A 24,630-nucleotide genomic window follows, 5' to 3' on the forward strand; every position below is an offset into this window, starting at 1 on the left:
AATAAATAATAACTTTATTATTCCCTCTAGGGCATATTTCCTTCATCGATCCCATGTCTGGGCATTGTACAGGAACCGTCTGACTAGTGTATGGCCATTATCTGGGGAATGTCTAGATAGTGTTCGAGTAGTGCGTGCGTGTGTGCGTGTGTACGGTAGTGTGCACACGTGTGTGTGCGCATACGTCGCACAGGACCAGCTGAAGCTGTTGGCCAGCCGGGCTGTGTGCTTGCGCTGGTTTATTGCGGGCTCGGTGCATCGTGCTCGTGTAGGAGCCGTCGCGGGGGCGTCCAGAGCGGGCCGAACCGAGCGCAGGAGTGTGGGTCATGGCCCAGCGCTGGCCCCGGTATAAAATCGCCGCAGTGATCATTGTAACGATGGAGTTGTCGAGTTTTTTTGCATTAAGATTTTGTGCATCCAACCATAAAAGCTCATGACAACCTCTACTTCCCTCTACGAAGGGCCTATTTTTTACTTTTATTTCCTACCCTTATACAAGAGTCATGATGACCTTCACCTTTCCTTTTTATACTTTTTCATTTGGCAAGCACTATGTGTTGGAGAGATCCGTATATATATATATATATATATATATATATATATATATATATATATATGAAAAATACATCCTACCATTAGGTGGTAGTTACCTCTGCGTTGATTACCGTCGGATTATATCAGATCTAACAGGTTTCTTAACGGGTAGTGGGCACGGTAGAATTGCATTTTTTTTCCACCCAGGAGCGCTGTTGCTATCATTCCGAACAGATCGGATCCCTATATAGATGGAATCCTGGATCGTGGTGATCCAAACCAACAAAACTCTTTTCCTTCTCTCTCCTTTTTCTAATCTCTCTTTACCTCTCTCTCCTCTGAATCAAAAGCTACCCCAGTAGCGGAGTTGCCGTGATTTCCATCCATGCATCTTTGGATTATACAAATTGAAAAACCAGGCATGTACGTGAATGATGACTACCCGTGATCTCAATGCATGCATCACTGGATTTGATATTTTTAATGCAGAATTATATGCATTCATCGGTTATCTATTGTACAGGTATTGCCGTCCGCCGGGTCCTCTCCGCTGAACGCAACAGCTGTTCCTCCAAACATGCGAGAGCGTCCGCCGGCGGCAGCTGACGATTTCATGATACATCCTTCCCGATATCTCCGAGCGTCCACAGTCCACAAGGCACCACTGGGTGAGACATCGGCTTGCGAAAGGTTAACACAAATTGGCTATCTTCAGGGAATTATGCAGTGTGAGAACAAGGTCCACAAATCGGATTGTGTGCACGCAGACATCTACCAGTTCACGCAGAGACCATTGCCGCCATCACCGCCGACATCTACCAGTTCACGCAGAGACCACACCTTCGACATCCCGGCCAAAAGGCAGCGGCGGCGAGAAACTGTCACGTCTAGCCATCGCCCGCACATGGCCGCTAGAGGATCATCGTGTCTTGTAGTTTTCATTGCCTATGTGAGATTATGTTTTAGGAGTACTAGATGGGCACAATACCAGAATGAGCAATGTATGAAGCACTGTGTACACGTCATGTTATGTACGTGCTAGCTATCCTTCTATTTAAGAATCTGGAATGCATGGCTGACCTATGCGACTCTTCATATTAAACATACATCATTTTTTAGATAAGTTGATGATATACTACATACTCTTTTCTAGTTATATACTCCATATATATTACATACTTATTCAGCTCAGATATCATCACACATACTTCATAATACTTTTTTACACACTAATTTCCAATTATTATACTACATACTTTTTCAGCTCACGTGCCATACACACATACTACCTACTACTTTTTAATATACTTCTTTTTTAGATACGTTGATGATACTACATACTCTTTTTGGTTATGTATACTCCATATGCTTGTTTTCTAGTTATATAATCCATATATATTACATACTTTTTCAGCTCACATTTATCGTTCCTAAATATTTATTTTTTTAGAGATTTCAAATGGACTACCACATACAGATGTATATAGACATATTTAGAGTGTAAATTCACTCATTTTGCTTCGTATGTAGTCACTTGTTGAAATCTATAAAAAGACGAATATTTAGAAACGGAGGGAGTACTTCGTAATACTTATTTATATACTCCTTCCTGACAAATATATTGCATACTTTTTCAGCTAACTTACCATCACACACATACTTCTTACTACTTTTTTACATACTTCTTTTCCGAAGAATATACTATAGAGCGCTGCTATCTCTCGCGCGCGCTGGAACGCGCGATTTCCGACAGGCTGCACTTTGCTTTTTTTAGCAAGTCTGGAATGTCATTTAAGGTAAATCGAGGCCCCACCCCGGGCCCCACCCATTGAAATCAGGGGGGGCGAAGATTAAGAGTTCACGGGAGAGAGAGAGAGAGTAGGGAAGGTCGAGCAATGTACACGCGCATGTGGGCTGATGCATTAACGTTGGTGGGCCCATCTGTTCTTTGGCTTCCGATAGCGTGAGGATACGAGATCGCTCGTTGGAACGCTCGCTCGCGAAGGAGCGTTTCCGTATACTATATTCTTTTCTAGTTCACATGCCATGCACACATACTACGTACTCTTATCTAATATACAGCACAGTCAATATACTCTTCAGTGTTCATCATACTCTTATTTGTGAACGTACATATTATTAAAACATAAAAAAAAGTTTCCATACTCCAAGGCTCCAAGCAGTAATATACGTACACACTCCAATATATTTTTGTCCATATATTCTCTAATCTAATTATGTATGCACACTAAGATCTGGCTGACATATAAAACGCATGCGCATGCAAAGAGCTTTGAGGAGCATGCATGGTGGATAGCACTTATCCGTTCAACTCGATGCATGCATGTAGTTAGCTGCCAACAAACTTCCTCGGTTTTTCTGTAAATAACTAATTTAAAATAGCTAGTATGTGGCACCCTATCGGATCTTTTGATATCCAACAACCCGGCTAGTTTACTGCTAGGGGGACACGTGGAGGGCAATTACTTAGGAGGTAACTACCACTGTTTGTAGATAAAATTTGTCATATATATATATATATATATATATATTATATATATATATATATATATATATATATATAGGGCTGGACTATTCTGTTACCGGTAATAGAATATTATTCTGTTACCCCCTATTCAGTTCGATGATATAAACCATGCAAGTACAGGGGCGACAATACAATAAATCATTAAAAACTTATGAGCAAAGCAGAGCAAAGTCTAGTTAGTGAAAACACGCTTAGTACAAACCCATGCAAGCATCAGTACAAGTACCCTTTTTCGGAACCATTCAAAATTACTCTACAAAAAATAGCTCAGTACAAACATACACATATATCAGTACGACTATTCTGTTTTTCAGACGAGAAAACAGCATGATCCGTCATGCCGTATTCAAAATTACTCTTAAACGGTTGCGAAGTAGAGAAAACGTTCAACATGACTAAGTTTCGCATTTTTTATAGCTATCCAACGGTATAGTATTTGCCATATTTCGACAAACTTTTTAAAAAATCGCGTTAAAATCAAATTTGACCGTATTCGAATTCGTTTTTAAACCGTAAGGAATTGGAAAAACATTTATATACAAAAAAGTTGCGCATTTTCCATAGCTTTCCAACGCCGTATCATTTGTGTCAATCCGACGAACCGTTTACAAAAAATCGTGAAAATACGTTTCACCCAGAATTTCACCGTTTTTCAAATTACTTTTAAATCATATAGAATTAGAAAAAACAATACATATATGGAAGATGCGGATTTTCACCAGCTTTCCAACGCCATCTTATTTGCTCAATTCCGACAAACGGTTTGAAAATTTAAAAGGATCATCTGATGATTGCGTGCATTCGCACTCATGTTGAATCAAAAGAATCAAAATGAAGGTGCCTAAGGATACTAATGAATACTGCCAGACATATGGAAAGCATCCATCATGTAAGCAGACAATTATTGCACAGCAATAAGCTACTAAGGATTTTTAGAGGATCGAATAGTATTTCGAAGACCATTGTGTAACACATGAACAACTGGGGGATGAGCGGATACTCGATAAGTACGAGAATTATTCGTAGGGGTATTCAGGTGACAAAGAACAGCAATGCAGTAGGCTCAAAGGATTATCAAAACATCGACGAGTATTTCGAGGTATCTTGTAATAACAAGACCAACTGGGGATGAATGTAAGAATAACAACTGCAAGTAGTTATCCATAAGGGTTGACGGTGGAAGGGGAATTGCAAACGCGATGAACACAAGTTCTCGGGTTAATAGCGGAGAGTATCTTCAGGGTCTTCACGTGTAGCAGGCGATCAACAGTAAAAGGGGGCTCTCCGGGTGAAAGTGACAACGAGATCCTAATTTTAGATTTAGCAAAATTCGTTTAACCCGAATAGAAGAGAGATCAGAGTCCCAGAGTATAGACGAGTAAAATATCCTAATACCACCCAATGGCGACGTGGGCCCGTAAGGCACACAGCCATGTTAGTAAAAGTTTTGTAATGACTAGACTCAACTTCGGCCAAGGAGTGTGGAAGGGGAATTTCTACAGGCAGTCGGCTCTGATACCAACTTGTGACGCCCCCGATTTAATCGTACACTAATCATACACGTAAACGTGTACGATCAAGATCAGGGACTCACGGGAAGATATCACAACACAACTCTACAAATAAAATAAGTCATACAAGCATCATATTACAAGCCAGGGGCCTCGAGGGCTCGAATACAAGAGCTCGATCATAGACGAGTCAGCGGAAGCAACAATGTCTGAGTACAGACATAAGTTAAACAAGTTTGCCTTAAGAAGGCTAGCACAAACTGGGATACAGATCGAAAGAGGCGCAGGCCTCCTGCCTGGGATCCTCCTAACTACTCCTGGTCATCGTCAGCGGGCAGCACGTAGTAGTAGGCACCTTCGGTGTAGTAGGAGTCGTCGTCGAAGGTGGCGTCTGGCTCCTGGGCTCCAACATCTGGTTGCGACAACCAGGTAGAAGGGATAGGGGGAAAAGACGGAGAAAGCAACCGTGAGTACTCATCCAAAGTACTCGCAAGCAAGGAGCTACACTACATATGCATGGGTATCAAATGGAATAAGGGTATCATATGTGGACTGAACTGCAGAATGCCAGAATAAGAGGGGGATAACTAATCCTTTCGAAGACTACGCTTCTGGCAGCCTCCGTCTTGCAACAAGTAGAAGAGAGTAGACTGAAGACCTCCAAGTAGCATCGTATAGCATAATCCTAACCGATGATCCTCCCCTCGTTGCCCTGTGAGAGAGCGATCACCGGTTGTATCTGGCACTTGGAAGGGTGTGTTTTATTAAGTATCCGGTTCTAGTTGTCATAAGGTCAAGGTACAACTCCAAGTCGTCCTGTTACCGAAGATCACGGCTATTCGAATAGATTAACTTCCCTGCAGGGGTGCACCACACAACCCAACACGCTCGATCCCATTTGGCCGGACACACTTTCCTGGGTCATGCCCGGCCTCGGAAGATCAACACGTCGCAGCCCCACCTAGACCAACAAAGAGGTCAGCACGCCGGTCTAAACCTAAGCGCCCAGGGGTCTGGGCCCATCGCCCTTAGCACACCTGCACGTTGCGTGGGCGGCCGGAAGCAGACCTAGCCTAGTAGGCGTTCCAGTCCAATCCAGCGCGCGCCGCTCCGTTGCTGACGTCATGAAGGCTTCGGCTGATACCATGACGTCGAGTGCCCATAACTGTCCCCGCGTAGATGGTTAGTGCGTATAGGCCAGTAGCCAGACTCAGATCAAATACCAAGATCTCGTTAAACGTGTTAAGTATCTGCGAACGCCGACCAGGGCCAGGCCCACCTCTCTCCTAGGTGGTCTCAACCTGCCCTGTCGCTCCGCCTCAAAGTAACAGTCGGGGGCCGTCGGGAACCCAGGCCCACCTCTACTGGGATGGAGCCACCTGCCCCTTCAGCCCCCATCTCCGAACAGTATCACAGGTAAGGTAACTGTGTAAAGTATATTGTATATGCCCGTGGTCACCTCCCGAAGTGATCACGGCCCAGTAGTATAGCATGGCGGACGGACAAGAGTGTAGGGCCACTGATGGAACACTAGCATCCTATACTAAGCAGTAGGATAGCAGGTAATGGTAACAACAGTAGTAGCAAGGATAGGCTATGCATCAGGATAGGAATAACGGAAAGCAGTAACATGCTACACTACTCTAATGCAAGCAGTATAGAGAAGAGTAGGCGATATCTGGTGATCAAAAGGGGGGCTTGCCTGGTTGCTCTGGCAAGAGAGAGGGGTCGTCAACACCGTAGTCGTACTAGGTAGCAGCGGCGTCGGTCTCGGTGTCTATCGAGAGAAGAGGGGGGAGAAACAATAAATATATAAGCAAGCATATGCATAGTGATGCATGACATGACAAGTAACGACGTTAGAGGTGCCCTAACGCGGTAGTAGGTGATACCAGTGAAGGGGGATAACATCCGGGAAAGTATCTCCGGTGTTTCGTGTTTTCGGGCAGAGGAGCCGGAGGGGGAAAGTTGCGAGTTTGACATGTTAGGGGTGCGTGGCGGACGAACGGGGTGCGTATCCGGGTTCGTCTCATCGTTCTGAGCAACTTTCATGTTGTAAATAATTTAATCCGAGTTACGGATTAAAAGATATGATTTTCTAAAGATTTTATTAATTTTTGGAATTTAATTAATTATTTAATTTAATTCGAAAATGGATTAATGACATCAGCATGACATCAGCATGACGTCAGCAGTCAACAGAGGAGTTGACTAGTCAACTGACGTGTGGGTCTCGTTTGTCATTGACTGTTTAGTCTAATTAGGGTTTAATTAAACTAACTAGTTAATTACATTAATTAAACAGAATTAATTAACTTGATTAATTAATCAAGTAATTATTAATTTTTATTTATTTACTTGTTTATTTATTTATTTTTATAGTTCTTTTTTTCAGGTGGGCCCCCTCTGTCATTGCCCCAAAGGGGCATAGCGGGCTAACGGGCGTGGTTCTAGGGCGCGGTTGCGGGGCGGAGCCAGGCGCTGGGCGCTGCGGGCGCCTGACCCTGGAGAGGGCCGAGCGGGCGCGGGTCGGCGGCGCGGGTCGCGGAAGGGAAGCGGAGCTGCGGGCGCGCGCGCCGCGACGGGCAAGTGGCGGGCACGGCACGGCATCAGCAGCGCCAGCAACGGGCGGAGGCGGGGCGGCCAGCAGCGGCGCCAGCAGTAGGCAGCATCGCGGTGGCGGACGCCGGGAGCAGAGCTCCGGCAGGTGCTAGGGGGAAGGCGCCGGCGAGCGACGGGGAGGTGCGGTGAGGCATTCAACGGCCTGGGTGGTAGGCAACGGGCAACGGGGGCGGCAGGCGCGACGAGGGCGCGGTAGCGAGCGACAGCAGGCCGCGGGTGGAGCATCACGGTCGGGCGCGGTCGGGGCGTGCAGGGGGAGCAGCGGCAGCACGACAACAAGCGGCCGAGGCAGACGGGCACGGCGGCGCGGACGCGAGGCGTCCTGGTCAGGGGGGGAGAAGAGGGGAGGCGGAGGCTGATGGCCTCACTAGCGTTGCAGGTGCACGGGTCGGCGAGGCTCGATGGAGCTCGTCGAGGAGGAGGATGGGGACGACGCGCGGCGATGTAGACGTGGAGGAAGTCCGGCGGGGAGGTCCGGGCGACGAGGTGGCCGCGACGGCGGTGCTGCTGCAGGCACGGTGCTCGGGGCCGGCCATGGCAAGGAGGAGGCAAGGTAGGCCAGATCCTCAACGGGGCCTCGAGGATCCTTCCATCTCTGGTGGCGAGGCAACGGCACGAGGACGGCAGGAGGACCTGCGGGGCGGAGGCGGCGGTCCGTGGCGATGGGGTCGATCCCGATCCAATCTGGATCGAGAGGGGAGGAAGGTGGCGACATGGGGGGGGGGAAGTGGGGGGGTCGGGGGGGGTTAGGGTTTGGGGTAATGGGGTAAGTAGGCCACGGGGGTAGACGGGCCGGCCGGCTGGGCCAAGGCCCAGTTGGGCCACGGGGGTTTTCCCCCATGTTTTATTTATCTTTTGTTTGTTTTGTTTTCTATTTTTCTTTTAGTTTTTTTATACATTGTTTCGTATTAAGTAGAGCCATCAATTGATTTTTGTAAAAAGTGTAACTTGCCTCATAACTCAAATTGCATTGAATGGCACTGCCACAAAAAGTTTTACTCCAAAATAAATTAGTTTAATATTTTATAAAATACAAAAGGCATTTTATTAATTGTTTTGCTGCTGTTTTATCCACTTAGAGTATTTAAACATTTTATGAAAGTGTGGTTCCTCCACCGTAGTTACTTCTGTACCATTGGGCACAACCCGAACATTTTAGTTTTAAAGTTTGAAAATTTTGATGTTTGCCTTTTATTAAATTTTGAATTTGAATTGGTTTTTGAACTAACGCGGGATTATCAACAATAACCGAGGTGACGTGGCATCATTAGCGGAGATTCACTGTAGCTTAATTATCCGGGCATCACACCCCGTTCCGACAAAAAAATTATAAAAAGTTTTTGAACTAAAGAAGATGATGTGTTAAACAAAACTGAAAGCATCAGTTCAACCGCTTCGAAAACATCAGTACAACCATCTGAAACCGTCAGTTCAAAAATGGTAACAGAATAATATTCTGTTATGCGTAACAGAATAGCCCAGATGTGTATATATATATATATATCCACTCGGATGTAGGTTATCATAAAATATTATTGTTGACATTACCCTTGAGGTAAAAAGTTGGGAGGCGAAACTATAAGCCCCTATCTTTCTATGTGTCCGATTGAAGCTTTGAACCCAAAAGTATCGCGTGAGTGTTAGCAATTGTGAAAGATTAAATGATGGTTGAGTATGTGGACTTGTTGAAAAGCTCTTGAATTGACTCTTTCCGACATTATGTTAAATTGCAATTGCTTCAATGACTGAGATCATAGTTTGTTAGTTTTCACTAAAGTTTCTGATTCATAATTTACCTTGTGAACGAATTGTTACTTTAGCATAATTTTTTATGGCAATGTATGTTGCTGTTCTCAAGATGATCATGATGCCCTCATGTCCGTATTTTATTTTATTGACACCTCTATCTCTAAAGTGGACATATTTTTTGATTTTGGCTTAAGCTTGAGGACAAGCGAGGTCTAAGCTTGGGGAGTTGATACGTTCATTTTACATCATGCTTTTATATTGATATTTATTGCATTATGGGCTATTGTTACACATTATGTCATAATACTTATGCCTTTTCTCTCTTATTTTATAAGGTTTACATGAAGAGGGAGAATGCCGGCAGTTAGAATTTTGGACTGGAAAAGGAGGAAATATTAGAGACCTATTTTGCACAACTCCAAAATTCCTGAAACTTCATGGAGAATTGTTTTGGAATATATAAAAGATATTGGGCGAAGAAAGCACCAGAGGGGGGCCACCTGCCGTCCAGAAGGGTGGAGGGCGGGCCCTACCCCATGGGCGCGCCCCCTGTCTTGTGGGCCACCTGGCAGGGCCCCCGATGCACATCTTCTGATATATGATGTGTTTTGACCTTCAAAAAATCAGAAGGAAGCTTTCGGGACGAAGCGTCGCCGTCTCGAGGCGGAACCTGGGCAGAACCAATCAAGGGCTCTGGCGAAGCTGTTCTGCCGGGGAAACTTCCCTCCGGGAGGGGAAATCATCGCCATCATCATCACCAATGATCCTCTCATCGAGAGAGGGTCAATCTGCATCAACATCTTCACCAGCACCATCTCCTCTCAAGCCATAGTTCATCTCTTATATCCGATCTTTGTCTCAAAACCTCAGATTGATACCTGTGGGTTGCTAGTAGTGTTGATTACTACTTGTAGTTGATGCTAGTTGGTTTATTCGGTGGAAGATCATATGTTCAGATCCTTAATGATAATTAATACTCCTCTGACTATGAACATGAATATGCTTTGTGAGTAGTTACATTTGTTCCTGAGGACATGAGAGAAGTCTTGCTATAAGTAATCATGTAAATTTGGTATTCGTTCGATATTTTGATGAGATGTATGTTGTCTTTCCTCTAGTGGTGTTATGTGAACGTCGACTACATGACACTTCACCATGATTTGGGCCTAGAGGAAGACATTGGTAAGTAATAAGTAGATGATGGGTTGTTAGAGTGACACAAGCTTAAGCACTAGTCTATGCGTTGCTTCGTAAGGGGCTGATTTGAATCCATATGTTTCATGCTATGATTAGATTTATCTTAATTCTTCTTTCATAGTTGCGGATGCTTGCGAGAGGGGTTAATCATAAGCGGGAGGCTTGTCCAAGGAAGGGCAGCACCCAAACACCGGTTCACCCACATATCAAATTATCAAAGTAACGAACGCGAATTATATGAGTATGATGAATACTAAATTGAAACAATTCTCATGTGTCCTCGGGAGCGCTTTGCTTTATATAAGAGTTCTTCCAGGCTTGTCCTTTGGTACAAAAAGGATTGGCCCACCTTGTTGCACCTTGTTTACTTTTGTTACTTGTTACCCGTTACGAACTATCTCATCATACAATTATCTGTTACCGATAATTTCAGTGCTTGCAGAGAATACCTTGCTGAAAACCGCTTGTCATTTCCTTCTGCTCCTCGTACGATAGATCTCCTATACTTGTGGATCATCATATAACCACATGGGCCCTTAGTGATTTTCAGAAATTGGTAGACGGGCCCTAGGCCCACCCTAATATTTCAACAGGTGGTGGCGGCGGTGCTTTTTGGCGAGGGGCGCGATGGTGGAGAGGATCTGGATGACCTCGATCATGGTGGCCCTAGCCTCAAGGTCCCACTGCAGGCACTCCTAGCCAGGTGCGCCATGATCTGCATCTCCTCGAGCGGGAACACGCCCTTCAGCGCCAGGTCCGGCAGCTCCGCCACAACCAGCCTGTTGTCCCGCAGCCGCGAGGTCGACCACATCACCACACTCTCGTCCGCACCGCCGCCGCCGCCCTTCATGTGCACCGGCTGTCGGTCGGTGATGAGCTCAAGCACCACCACGCCGAAGCTGAATACGCCCGACTTGAGCGATGCCTTGCCGACGATGGCGTACTCGGGGGCGAAGTACCCGAAGGTGCCCAACATCCGCGCCGGTGAGCTGGAGCAGTTCGTCACGCCGTCGTTCATTAGGCAATTGGCCATGCCCAGGACAGTGATCCTGGCCCTGAACCTATCGTCGAGGAGGATGTCGATGGACTTGATGTCGCGGTGCAGGATGCGCGCCGCCGCCGCTTTGTGGAGGTACTCGAGGCCCCTCGCCGCGCCCAGCGCCATGCCGACGCGCATCGCCTAGTCCATGTGTTTCCCATTGAGGTCGTCCAGGCACTCCCCCAGGTTACCGCTGGTCATGCACTTGAACACTAGCTGCCGCCCCTGTCGTTCCGAGCAGTACCCCGGCAGCGGCACCACGTGGCAGTGGTTGAGCCTCGACAGCAGCTCGACCTGTTCATTCATGGTCATGGATCCTGGATTCTTTTTCAGAGTTAGGACTTTTTTGAAAAAATGTGCATATCATTCCTGTAACGGTATTAACCTATAATTAGATTAACGGTATTAACCTAGACAGCTGTTGAGTTCAGACTTTTTCAGAGTTCAGACTATAGTTAGATTAACGGTATTAGCCTAAATGCGCATATCAATTTTAGAAAAATGTTACAAAATACCTGAATCAGAAAAACTAGAGCCAAAGTATAGTACTGGAAATAATATATTTAGAAGAGATAGACACATATATTGGTTTCCAATATATGTATAAGAAAAACCGAACATAAAAAGTTTATAAAGGCTCACAAAATTTTCACATAATTAAGATAGAAAACGTTCATACTTGATGATGAATTGAGATTTTAATAAAATAGTTTAACATTTTTGTGAATATAAAGATGTATATAAATCGAGGAGAATTGTCTTAATTAACTTGTACAACAATGTATCAAAGGTACCCGCACAAATGTGCGGGTAAGATGACTAGTTTATTAAAGCCGACATGAGTCAGAAGATACCTTGACTGAGAGCAAGACGGTTTACCATATTTTTTAGAAAAATATTGATGCCATGATCCAATCAATGAATGAATTATGCACCCACTTGCCATATGCTTACTAAGTTGGGGGCTGCTAATAGGAGGATGCACAGCCTTTCCAATTGCTTACTCACATTGAAACTGAGAACCCAGGACAGTTAAAGAAGAACTGGGTGCGAAACAAAGCTCAGTACCTCATCGAGAAGATGCAATGATAATACTGCAAACAGAAAAAATGTAATAATTCAACAAGATAGACTTGTAAAGGACCTGAAAATATAGGGCAAAAGGAACCCTGCTGGCTGCTGACAGTCTTCACCGAAATGGACATCTCAACCATGGAGTACTATCCTAGGCGGCTATGATCGATCAGGCGAAAACCTCGACGATTATAGATAAAATATATCAGAGCAGGCCATAATAATGCGTACGTCGTTGCTTAAAAGAAGTAACACGATTTGAAACTCGTTCTCCATCCCAACTCTTGTCCCTGTTAGGAACGTAGCGCAAGAGAAGGTTGAGAGAAAGAGACAGACAAGGCATCCAGTTGTGGCAGCTATAATGTTCGATCGCGTCTTTGTTTTGTGGGGGCAGTTCGCGTCTTCGTTGAGCAAGCAGAGTATATATACCGGGGCAGCGGGAGGCAACCACCATCCAATCAAAGCAGGCTCCAATATTGATCCACACATGTACCGTTGTGCTGTGCTCTTTCTGATCGTGGTGGCCGCCGGCACTCCGGCCATGAGCAGCTTTTGGCAGCAGGCCCTCCCGGGCACGCCGATGCCCGATGCCATCGCAGACCTTGTGCGGAAAGGTACGCCACTTTTGCTTAGATATAATATAAGTAACCATGTCATGTTGACACGAGTTTGTAAATAAGTCTGCTGTGTTCTCCAGGCATCGATGATGCGCCTCGAGTGGAGCGCTACCCTGCATTCCCCAGTATCAGTTTGTGCGGTGCTTGGACCGGCATGTGCACGGCGAGCTTGGCGGCACCGACGGGCATCTTCTTCTACGAGGCGCAGCTGCGTCCGGGCAGCGCCATGACCATGTCCTTCCCTGCAGAAGCTGAGCCACCCATCCTCCCACACGACCTCGCCGAGAAGGTCCCCTTCGCAAACCTAAGCGCCGTCCTCACCACCTTCAGCATCCCAGCAGGCTCCGCCGAGGCATCCCACGTGGCGAAAACACTGAGCCTGTGCCAGTCACTGCCGCACGCCGGCGAGATCAGGGTCTGCACCACGTCGCTGGAGAGCACCGTGCGGAGCGCCATGAACATGCTAATTGGTGGTTCCACCGGTGGTGACCATGGTATGTGGACGGCCACGTCGGTGCTCCCAGCCGGCGGCGGCCTGCCACGTCAGCTGTACGAGGTCCAGGCGGTCACCAAGCTCCATGGTGACTACTTCGTCGGCTGCCACAAGATGCCATTCCCCTACCGCGTCTACCAGTGTCACATGACGGCCGGGCTCACGGACAAGGGCTACGTGGTCTCGCTCCGGGGACTCGTCGGCGGCGGCCCGACAGCCAAGTTGTTAGCATTCTGCCACTTTGACACGTCCAAGTGGAGCCCGGCTCATCCGTCGTTCGAGGTGCTAGGTACACACCCTGGAACGCCGGTGTGCCACTTCATGCCGTACGCCAATCCGGTGTTTGGCATTGGCAAGAAGGCGACCAAACCGTAGTAGGCTGCTACGAGGTACCAACAATCTATGCCACTCCGGTCTAGTACCATGGCCAATGATTAGCAGCGTGCAGGGAGCGCGAGGTTCATACGAAGGCTCTCTTCCTCTTGTCTGAATCTGAAGTGTTGTGGCCTAGCACGCGCAAGACATTTTGTATCGAGTTTACGTTTGTGAACGTGTTTGAATAAATTGTTATATACTGTGCCCCCAAATGTACATGGGCGTCGTCAGCTGTCAGTTCAGCTTGTGCCATAAGGATCACAAATCTATCTATCTATTATATACTTATCAAACAGTAGTCAAATGAGCCATCAAGTTACTTCACATTTATCTTGACCATAAATTTTAGAGATTAACGACTAAAATTTAAAGACACAATGTTACATACAAATATTATCATAAACAAATAGTTTGACATGCATGTCACGTACAACACGTTTATTTTTTCCTAGAACCAACACGTCTTTGGTTAACTCACGTGTGTTTCTACTAAAAGGTCTAAAAAACTGCCTTTGGTTGGTGTAGGAAAGTACGGCAACAAAAGCGAACCAACCCGTGGTTGAATGGTTAGAGGAACAACGGTATCCCCAGCCCAACAGGGTTCAAGTCCTGTTGCTCGCATTATTCCTGGATTTATTTCAGGATTTTCGGCGATGCACTTTCAGTGGAAGAAGATGTTCCTGTCGACGACGAGGCGCCTATCGTGACTTCTTAAATCTCAAAATGATATGCCGACTCAGTCTCTCCAATGTGCTCATAAGGATAGAGTGTGCGTGTGTGCGTTCATAGGGATGAGTGTATGCACGTATGTATAAGCACTTGCATTTGTTACTGTGTTAAAAAAAAGTATGGCAACAAAAAAAAGATACAATAGATAATTAGAAAAGTGCGCAGTTTATAAAAGGAATACTAGGGAAGAGATTGTCCATCACAACTCCACCAAAAAATCAAAGCGTCCCATAAAAAAAAGAGAAGCCTCATGGTAGAGTACACGTTGGTGCTGATGTCCTATATAATTTAAGCAAAATAATTAATGCAGACTCCTCTTTTTTCTACGCACAAACAAAAGAACAGTCTAGAGAACAATCTGTATTCCTGCTTAGTGCTTCACGTTGGGATAACAAACTTTTTCTACCTAGACTGAAAAATATATCTCCACTACTATTAAACAATCCAACAAGAACTTTTTTACGTGCACCCCATAAGCGTACACGAACTCATTACCACCACAAGATTAGACCCATCAATCTCAATCTAACAGCTGTCCTTAATCTAATCTGATCCCTGGTGTGCACTTAATAATTTAACATGACTGACCGCACTCCACCGCGGAGGAAAACACCTCCGCACATAAGGCAGGAATCGATTTCTCCTTATCTCCCTCTGCCAATTGATCTCCTTCCCCACCTTGCACGCCCGATCTCCGTCGCCACCTCCTGTGCCGACCTCAGCTGGTGCTCCTATGCCCCCGCCATGCTGACCTCAGGTGGCGCTCCTCCCGTCCTGCACCTCCAACCCTGACTCCGCCGCGCCCAACGCATCTTCACCAGAGCGCTTCCACGCAGAGAACGCCGAGGCGCATGGGGAACCTCCATTGCACTCCCTCCGACGGCCGCCCGACGGTAACCCAGGCACCCAGCTCCTCCCCTCCCTCCTCTACACCACCAACAGATCCCCCCAACGACAAACCAAGAGGAGGCGGTGGTGGCTGAAACTTCGGATCGTTGATGGGGCACGGAGATCCAACAAGCGGCGGTGACGGCCCTTCAAACTCTGCAGGTATTGCCCCCCTCCCATCTCCACCACGTTTTCTATTTATTTGACTCTCTCTCGAGATGGCGAGGTCCGCCGACGTGGAACTGGTAGCACCCAAGGTGGGGCTTGGTGAGTGCAGACGTCCAATCCACTATAATTAACACCCAGCACCTCAACCCAGATTGTTTTCATGGCAAATTCAAAGCTTGTCGTGTGTGCCTGTAATGCAGGAAAAGGATTAATGGCACACAAGAAGAATTGATCAAACATGCTCTCGGCTTGATGTAAATACTACTTCTAGGCAAGCTTTTGGATGACACCGGTTCATACAACAAGCATGCCAAGCTTCTCAAGACCCAGAAGTTCGCGTCCAAGCTTTGCCACCAGATTAAGTTTTTTTTCATTGTCCAGGTTAGTTTTTTGTTCGTGCCTTATGCCTCCATTGAGTTCTGGCTGATGAGCGTCCAAAGTGGAATTACTATCAAAAGTGGGTCCAAGGTAAACTCTAATTTATTTATTTCTTTGGATTCAGGTGGACATGTCATAGGTGCATATGGGCCTTGATCAAGCCGTTAAATCAACTTCATTTACAAACTGAGGTGAAGGTCAAGTTTTTTAGTAGATATTCTTCAACAAATGAATGATGCTTACTTCTTGCGTCCAAAGATGAATCACTGCTTTGTTGCTTCAAATTAGGCTCGAACCAACCATACCTACAGCAAACACATCATAATTATGAGCTGAATTTTTTTGTGTTCTATTGATTTCCATAACATGTTGTTTGAGATTGTTGTTGCTAATTCTTTGACATTGATTTTCATAGCATGTCGTTTGACACCGTCGGCCTCGCAAACCAACCATACCTACAGTAAGCACATCGCTATTATTATCTGAATTTTTTTATTCCATTGATTTTCATAGCATGCTGTTGGACATTGATTTTGCTAAATTTTTTGACATTGATTTCCATAGCATGCTGTTTGACACTGTCGGCCTCGCCAGTGATAGTATCGAGGCTTGATTGCTTCCGAGCACTCAGCTGTGGTGAAATAAGTGAGCTTTTCTTTGATTTGTTGGCCCTGCATTTTGGGAGCAGATACTTGTTTTTGGAGCATTCTTTTTCTAGGAATTATCCGAACCGGCTTTGGAACATCCTTGGCTTCCCTGCGGCCTCCAGGTTTTTGTGTTTTCCATATTGTTTAGTTTGCAAATCTGTAGCGAATTGTCATGCACCCTCCTTGGTTTTGGTTGCTTCAATTGCTTGTGTTTGCTGCAGGATTTGATACTGTTCAGGTCTATATTGGGAAGGGAGTTGGTGTAGTATGTGCACCTACTACAGTCATAGAGTGCATATTTAGTCCGTTAGAGGTCCATATTTAAGTTGGGTTTTCCCATTGGGGGTTGATGTGTTCAAATTTTTGCAGAACAGGTATAGGTTTCTTGATGTCTGATGTTGTGCCGTCGTGATCTTTCAGATCTCAGGTAAAGATCTAACTCAGGCATGTATTTTAATGAAATTTCATTTATTTTTTACTATTTAGCTCAAGATTGGTATAGTAGACAGAGGGAGTAGCTTTTTAGGTTTTGTTTCCATATATATAATTCCTGCCATTTTCTATGGGTGTACTGATGTTTAGGCCAGGTATCTGTGGATACAAGTAATGAGAATTGGCGGCGCAAGAAGAATGCAGAGGTAGTTGAATATCATATGCTTGAGGATCTCCAAACACATTTGATATTTTCAGGTTAGCTACTTTGTTTAAAAACACATCAAATGGTGCCGTGTATTGCCAAGGATCATAGCAAGGGCTTTTTACAGTTCTATGAATACCAGGTCTTGTGAATATTTTGGAGTTGCTGACCTGAACAGCCTGTATGATTAATGTAAGCATGTTCTTTCGTCCAAAAAGAACTACAATAAACAGTATTGCGCAGCGTCCGGACATAAACAGTATCTGCTTGGGTCTAGCACAACAAATTAACCGGACAAGCCCTAAGTTATCCCAATAAAATGTCATCCATTGCAGCTATAGATTTTGTCTCCATGTGAAATTTCATGTCTTATTGTAACATTGGCCGAGACGTGCATTGCACGTGCACATTTACTAGTGGATAGAAAAATTAAAAATAGATGTGTGCATATATACATACCTCCTCTAATCGCTTGGTTTCCAACATGCTTGTGCGTTCGCGCCTGCCGCTGGCCGCCATCCGCTCAAGAAGGGAAGGGGATATGCAGGTGCCTCGTGTTGATCTACCGTGCATTCTGGCCGGCCGGCCGCATGAATGAGCGATCAAATTAAGGTTAGTTTATTTTTAGCATTAGATTAGTTTGCGTCTTTCAAATCATAGAAAAGTAATACTAATTTTGTCATAGTTTATTGGTCCTCTTTATATTTTATGCCTGATTTTGATCATAGATTTTAATAAAAAATTGTTAACACATGTTACCAAAAACTATATCAATGAATCCATATTTGAACATAGTTTTTGGTGATACTATTTTTCCTATCTTTAACTGATATTTTATTAGTTAAACTTATGGTAAAAAATGACCCTAAACACAAGGGGGCTAATAAACCAGCATGAAGGTAGTAGTAGATATACAAACATTAACTACTAGATAAAAAAGTTGATCTTTGATAGTTTCTCATAAATCAGATTTTGAATTAACTATCTAGGGCCATGTTTGGATCAGAGCCCCAAAGTGCCTGAGAAAACATTTTGGCGTTGATGAAAGTGATGGTTCTGTTTGATTGAGATCCAATTATTTGGCTCTCCCAAGCTTCGTTACCTCATCCTGTTTACACAACCAAATTTAAAACAACCAAATTTTTGACGAGGTGTTGGAGCCTTGGAGGTCCTTTTCTCCACCAAAATTTGGCACGGGTTGGTTGGCTGGATGACACAACGCAATTGAAATGGACCCTAGATCTTCCAATATGTAGTACTGTATGTATCTATCTATCCTATGATTTTTAGTCTTATAGTTCTGGCTCCATTCCTGCTGCTAAGTTAATTCGGTCGAGTGGTATCTAGAGAAATTATCGAAGCCAAGGGCAGGCCAAAACCTTGGATTGTGATATATAGCACCATTTGTCCAAGTAGCTCCATTATCTATTTTGACGCTTTTTATACTCCCCCATGGCTATTTTATACTCCCCCATTTCAATGGATTCATGTTTGATCATAAATTAGACCAACCAAATGTGGATTATATTTTTTTATATGTGGATTAAAAAATGTTGATTATATGTGGTAACAAAAATTATACCGTTGAATCTGTATTGAAAAGAAGTTTTCAGTGGTTTACTTCTTAAGTCACAGAAATGTATATTATATTCATATAATCTAAGGTCGAAGCGTGCCCGTCTTATTCATTGGAAAAAGTATTGTGCACTAAATCGTCAAAATGACAGTTCCAAAACACACTCAGCAAGTAAGCAGTCAGTACGCCCATGTGACTGGACCTGGGTGGCTAGGGAGCGCCGGCGGCGTTTGGGGATTGTCCGACTTGTCCTGCTTGATCGGTGCTGTTTGAATACGTTTGAAGGCGCCATTCGTCGCCCCGGCGTATGCATACAGACAACGAGGACAGGAGTACAGGACGCTGGTTAAGTCTGACTAAGTACAGAGTTTACGCTCGACGTTTGCTTTTGTTTTCTTTACTTCCTTTTTGAGATAACGAAGCGCTCATGCCAAGCGGCACGCTACGCTCGACGTTTTGCTGCCAATGCATCATCCATTATATATCGTGCGATCCTGTGTCTGATATCTTCCGCGGACAAGACTTTTCCCTACACACAAGCATCTCACTCCGGCCGTGTCCGTCCGGGACAACCATGACAAGATCAGGCGCCCTCGCTCACCTCGCCGGCGCTGCGGCGCTCTTCCTGCTGGCCGCCGCCATCCCGGCGACGACTGTTGTGGTGGTGCCCTCAGAGGCCGATGCCCTTCTGGCATGGAAGGCCAGCCTCATCGATGCAGCCGCGCTCTCCAGCTGGACCCAGGCCACACCGGTATGTGACTGGCATCGGGTGTACTGCAACAACAAAAGCGTCGTGGTGGGTCTAGGACTATATGGACTCGGTCTATCGGGCGGGCTTGATACGCTCGACACCGTGGCGTTGCCGGCGCTCATCAATCTGGACCTCAGCAGGAACAACCTTGGCGGCGCCATTCCGGCCAGCATCTCGCGGCTGCGCTCCCTCAAATCACTCGACCTCAGCAATAACGGCTTCAATAGCTCCATCCCGCGACAGCTCGGTGACATGGCCGGCCTCGGCGAACTCATTCTCAACAGCAACAGGCTTGTCGGCAATATCCCGCGGCAGCTCTGCAGGCTCATATCCATATTGACACTGCAAATCTCTGACAACCAGCTCAGCGGAGAGCTTCCCAACTGCTGGTGCAACCTCAAGTCTCTGCAAGTCATGGACCTGTCCACAAACCTGCTCACCGGGGAGTTCCCAAACTTCTGGGGCAACCTGGAGGCTCTGCGGTACATGGACCTGTCCGATAACTCCTCCTTAGGTGAATTCCCGACAACTACCGCAAGCCACAACTGCTCTCTCGCCGATCTATATCTCGCTAGAAATGCTTTTGTTGGAGCTTTCCCACTCTTGGATAGTTGCAACTCGCTGGTCGAGCTCGACATCAGCAGCAATAGGTTTAGCAGCTCCATTCCGCCACACCTCGGTGACATGTACAACCTCACCATCCTCAACCTCTACAATAACAGCCTAGTCGGTAACATCCCACACCAGCTCTGCAAGCTCCTCTCCATTGGCAATCTAGATTTGTCCAACAATCTGCTCACCGGGGAGCTCCCGGACTGCTGGTGCAACCTCCACAGTCTGTCCATCATTGACCTATCGAACAACCGGTTCACAGGGAAGCTCCGGGACTGCTGGTGGAACCTCAAGGGTCTGCAGTTCATGGATCTATCCAACAACTCCTTCTCAGGTAAAATTCATGTGGCCATGGCAACCCACCACTGCTCTCTTAAATTACTTTATCTCGCCGGAAATGGCTTTGTTGGTGCTTTCCCGCCGGTCCTAGAGAGTTGCCACTCGCTGACCACTCTGGACATGGGGAACAACATGTTCTTTGGTGTTATCCCTCCAAGGATTGGGAGTCAAGTTCCAATGCTTAGAATCCTTAGCCTCAGATCAAACAACTTCACTGGAGAAATTCCTTCAGGTTTATCACAGCTTTCACAGCTTGAGCTGCTTGACATGTCCAACAATAGCTTGACTGGCTCGATTCCTATAGGCTTCGGCAACTTGACCTCCATGAGGCACCCAAAAAATCTTTCAACTACAGATATCCTCTATTGGAATAAATATAATGCTAGACTCGACATAATCTGGAAGGGCCATGAGCAAATTTTCAAAAGCACAATCCGATTATTAGCTGGTATCGATTTATCAGACAATTTGCTTTCCCAGTGTATCCCAGAAGGGCTAACAAATCTTCAGGGCATCCGGTTCCTGAACCTATCAAGAAACCATCTGTCATGTCGCATTCCCCAAGACATTGGTAGCCTGTCTTTTCTCGAGTCCCTCGATCTATCATCTAATGAACTTATAGGAATCATTCCTCCAAGCATCACACAATTATCAGGGATGGGTGTGTTGAATGTCTCAAACAATCTCTTGTCAGGCAAGATACCCATTGGGGGTCAGATTCAGACCTTCACAGACCCTTCGATTTACTTCAACAATTCTGGGCTATGTGGATTTCCTCTAAACATTTCGTGTGCCAATACTTCGCTTGCACCGGATGAGAGAAATTCTGAAGAGGAGGACAACTGGATGTACTACAGTGTGATTGCTGGGATTGTGTCTGGTCTCTGGTTGTGGTTTGGGATGCTCTTTACAGTTAAGTCCTGGAGATGTGGTTTTCTTTCCTTTGTTGATGCCATGCAATGTAAAATTATGAAAAAGTTGTGACATTAGCTGTATTATCTGCAATCTTGTACCTCTTTCATTTTTTTGGCGAATGTACAATGTTATACCAATTAATAGCACCGAATCCTTTGGTAAATTTTGTTGCAATACGTCTCATTCCCATTTTTCTTCTCAAATTGATTGATGAGTCGGATCATCTACAGGGACGTATACGCTTTACGGGAGAGGTAGCACTACTGGGCCGGCCCACTAACAGGGTCAGATACAGAGCAGGCGTAAAAGTCACAAAAATATGCAGCGCCGAGCAGGGGATTTGAAGCCGCGACCATCGCCTTCGTGAATGGGTGCTGCTAACCAAGCTACATGTCTCCCACATTTAATCAAAGCCAACCGCAGAAGCTATATGAACACACAAAACCGAAGCTTTTTTCTAATAGGCCAAAATCTTTGAATGTTTACAAAGTTTAGAATGTTTCACTGAAAATTGTGATCATTTTTTACAATACAGAATTTCTTTTAGGTTCTTTGAACAATTATATAAAAAGAAACATTTTACCAAATTCCAAAGTAAAATCTGAAAACGTGAACATTTTTTTAAATCCATGAATTGTTTTTCATACACAAACATTCTTTGAACCTGTGGACTTTTAAAAATGAGAGAATTTTCGAAAATATGAATAATCTTCAAAATTTTGGAGCACGTTTTGAATATGTTGAACATGTTGAATATGTGAAAAAAGGAAACAGAAAATATGTTGAATATGTTGAGCATTTTCTGAAGTTTTCTCGGTGAAAAAAAGCCGATAAATGGCGGGATGTGGCGCAAATTGTATACGGTGTTGAAAATCATTCAAACCTGGCATGGATGCCTATGATGGGCATGCCAACCCGCTCCCAAAAGTTAGGGTCATTTGAAGAATGTTTAAAAATAGATCATGTTCAATGAAGGGGTCCATATAGGACAAAATGCTCCTCTAAGAGCATGTTGTTTCTTGATATCCTTGAAATGGCCCTAATTAATTTCATGGCCTTGTATAACTAATCCAAAGCACCATGCCAAGTTATTTGCATTTTGACAAGTTTTTCCATTTTCTGGAGTTTTTCTCGATAAAAAAAAGGCTGATAAATGGCCGGACATGTCGTAACGTGCACACAATGTCGGAAGTCATTCAAATATGGTATGGATGTCTGCCATGGCCATGCCCACTTGGTGAGAAAACTTGGGATCATTTTTAAGGATGTAAAAAAAACATGATGTTCAATGTATAGTGTCCGGATAGGCTAGAAGGCTCCATTTGAGAGCACTTTTTTCCGACATCCTTCAAATGGCCCTAATTTTTGACAAGTTTTGTATTTTCTGGAGTTTTCTCAGTTAAAAAAAGGCTGATAAATTGCCGAACGTATTGCAATATGTATACGGTGCCGAAATTCATTCAAATCAGAAATGGATGCCTAACATGAGCATCCTCACCTGCTTGCAAAAGATGGGATCAGTACTAGATCTCCAGAAAACACCATGTTCTACGGAGAGTGTTCGGATAGGCAAGAAGGGTCTGTTTGGGAGGACCTAGTTTCTCGACATTCATTAAATGTCTTCAATTTTTTTTCATGGCCTTGCATGACCAATTCAATGCACCAAGCCAAGTTATTTGAGTTTTTGACAAGTTTTACATTTTCTTTGTTAAAAATCATCGATAAATTGCAGACATGTCGCAACTTGCATACGGTGTTGAGAGTCATTCAAGCATGAAATGCCTACCATGGGTATGCTCACCTTCTTGCAAAAGTCGGGGTCATTTCAAGCATGTCTAAAAATAGACCATGTTCAACGAAGAGTATTCGGATACACCAAAAGGGTCCATTTGAAAGCTCGTTGGGTTTTCACATCCGTCGAATGGCCCAATTTTTTTCCACAAGCTTCCATGACCAATTCAAGGCATCATGCCAAGTTGTTTGGATTTTTGACAAGTTTTACATTTTCTGAAGTTTTCTTGATAAAAAAGGACCAATAAATGGTCAGACGTGTCACATCCAAACCAGACATGGATGCCTCATATGTCTGTGCCAGGGTAATGCAAGAAGTTTGGGTCAATTATCCATAGTCCAAAAAAACCTCCAGGTCGAGTGCATCCATGAACATGTAGTTTTTCCCCTAATTTTAGTGCTTTTGTTGTTTGCAATTTCTGTCATTATCAATAACTAAATGTATATGGAAATTTTCCAAAGTTGAACACTTAGCCCAAAACAAATTATGAATAATTTAAGATATTCAAAAATATGATAGTTTTTTGAAATCTAGAGAATTTTTTAAATTGTAAACAATATTTGAAAATAAGAACACCGTTTGGTATTCCAATATTTTTTCAAAAGTTTGAACAAGTTTTGATAATAATAATAATTTTCAAAAAGGAGGAAAATGAATTAACAAAAAATAAAAATTAGAAAATAAAATAATGCTTAAGCCTTGGCCCAACTAGGCGACGACATCGCTCCCGTTGGGGGCATGTTGGGCGAAAATCCTATTTGACATTGTTGCGTTGTTTCTCTTAGACCCGAACGGAGTGCACATGGCTCAACCCATTTCAATCTGTTTGTTGCCTCTACAGATGCGGGTTTTGGGAACATTCTAGATGGTTCCAGGTTGGTGTTTACCGGTTTGGATACCTTCTAGAAGGTTCCTGAATCAGTTTTTTGTCTTTCTTTTTTCTTTTTCAAAATCGCAAAGTTTATAAAATGTTCAACATATTTATTTATTTTTCAGAAAAAATGAATTCAAATAATGGTCAAGTTTCAGAAAAATTTAGACTTAAAAAAACTGTGTTTTGAAAACTTATTTAGAATTTCAAAAAAAATTCTCAATTTTTTTTAAAAATTAGAGTTCCAAAATGTATTCCACTTCTCAATAAAATGTTAGAATTTGTTTTACACTTAAAAACGTCGCATTCAAAATTCCAATAAACGTTCAAATTTGTTAGCGTCTAAAAAAAGTCTCATTCAGAATTCTTAAAAATGTTAAATCTCATACTACCTTCGTTCGGGATTTGAAGGCCAGCGAGCCCAAGCGACGCCTCGCCTTTCCTGAGTGGGCATAGTGGCCTTCAAATAACCAGACGGACGCTATAGTTCTTAAGAAACCGCGCTGCAAATTATGCAACATAATTTTTGCTTGGTCTAGTGGTTCATTCCGTTACCTGAGAGCAGGAG

The 24,630-nt window shown here is 44.4% G+C and overlaps 2 protein-coding genes and 1 pseudogene across 2 annotated transcripts; 2 read left to right on the forward strand and 1 right to left on the reverse strand.

Moving 5' to 3' along the window:
- Nucleotides 1–1,305: 1,305 nt before the first annotated feature.
- On the reverse strand, nucleotides 1,306–12,405 carry LOC125516373 (annotated as a pseudogene).
- A 345-nt stretch (nucleotides 12,406–12,750) lies between these two features.
- LOC125516134 (protein RAFTIN 1A-like) lies at nucleotides 12,751–13,957 on the forward strand. The gene is made up of 2 exons (XM_048681613.1): nucleotides 12,751–12,888; nucleotides 12,972–13,957. Exons 1-2 carry the CDS (start codon nucleotides 12,762–12,764, stop codon nucleotides 13,757–13,759), a joined length of 915 nt encoding a protein of 304 aa, XP_048537570.1. The 5' UTR covers nucleotides 12,751–12,761; the 3' UTR covers nucleotides 13,760–13,957.
- Nucleotides 13,958–19,356: 5,399 nt separating this feature from the next.
- LOC125516374 (LRR receptor-like serine/threonine-protein kinase GSO1) lies at nucleotides 19,357–21,468 on the forward strand. The gene has a single exon (XM_048681847.1). The coding sequence runs from the start codon at nucleotides 19,357–19,359 to the stop codon at nucleotides 21,466–21,468; it is 2,112 nt and encodes a 703-aa protein (XP_048537804.1).
- The last annotated feature ends 3,162 nt before the right edge of the window (nucleotides 21,469–24,630 follow it).

This window comes from Triticum urartu, chromosome 6 (genome assembly GCF_003073215.2).
Source record: "Triticum urartu cultivar G1812 chromosome 6, Tu2.1, whole genome shotgun sequence".
Taxonomy (NCBI): Eukaryota; Viridiplantae; Streptophyta; class Magnoliopsida; order Poales; family Poaceae; genus Triticum; species Triticum urartu.

What these genes read in the sequence shown, in the direction of transcription:
- LOC125516134 (XM_048681613.1), top strand. Translation starts at nt 12,762, where the DNA reads ATGTACCGTTGTGCTGTGCTCTTTCTGATCGTGGTGGCCGCCGGCACT. An exon ending in CGCAGACCTTGTGCGGAAAG is followed by an intron (nt 12,889 to 12,971) that starts GTACGCCACTTT and finishes TGTGTTCTCCAG; the next exon opens with GCATCGATGATGCGCCTCGA.
- LOC125516374 (XM_048681847.1), top strand. Translation starts at nt 19,357, where the DNA reads ATGACAAGATCAGGCGCCCTCGCTCACCTCGCCGGCGCTGCGGCGCTC.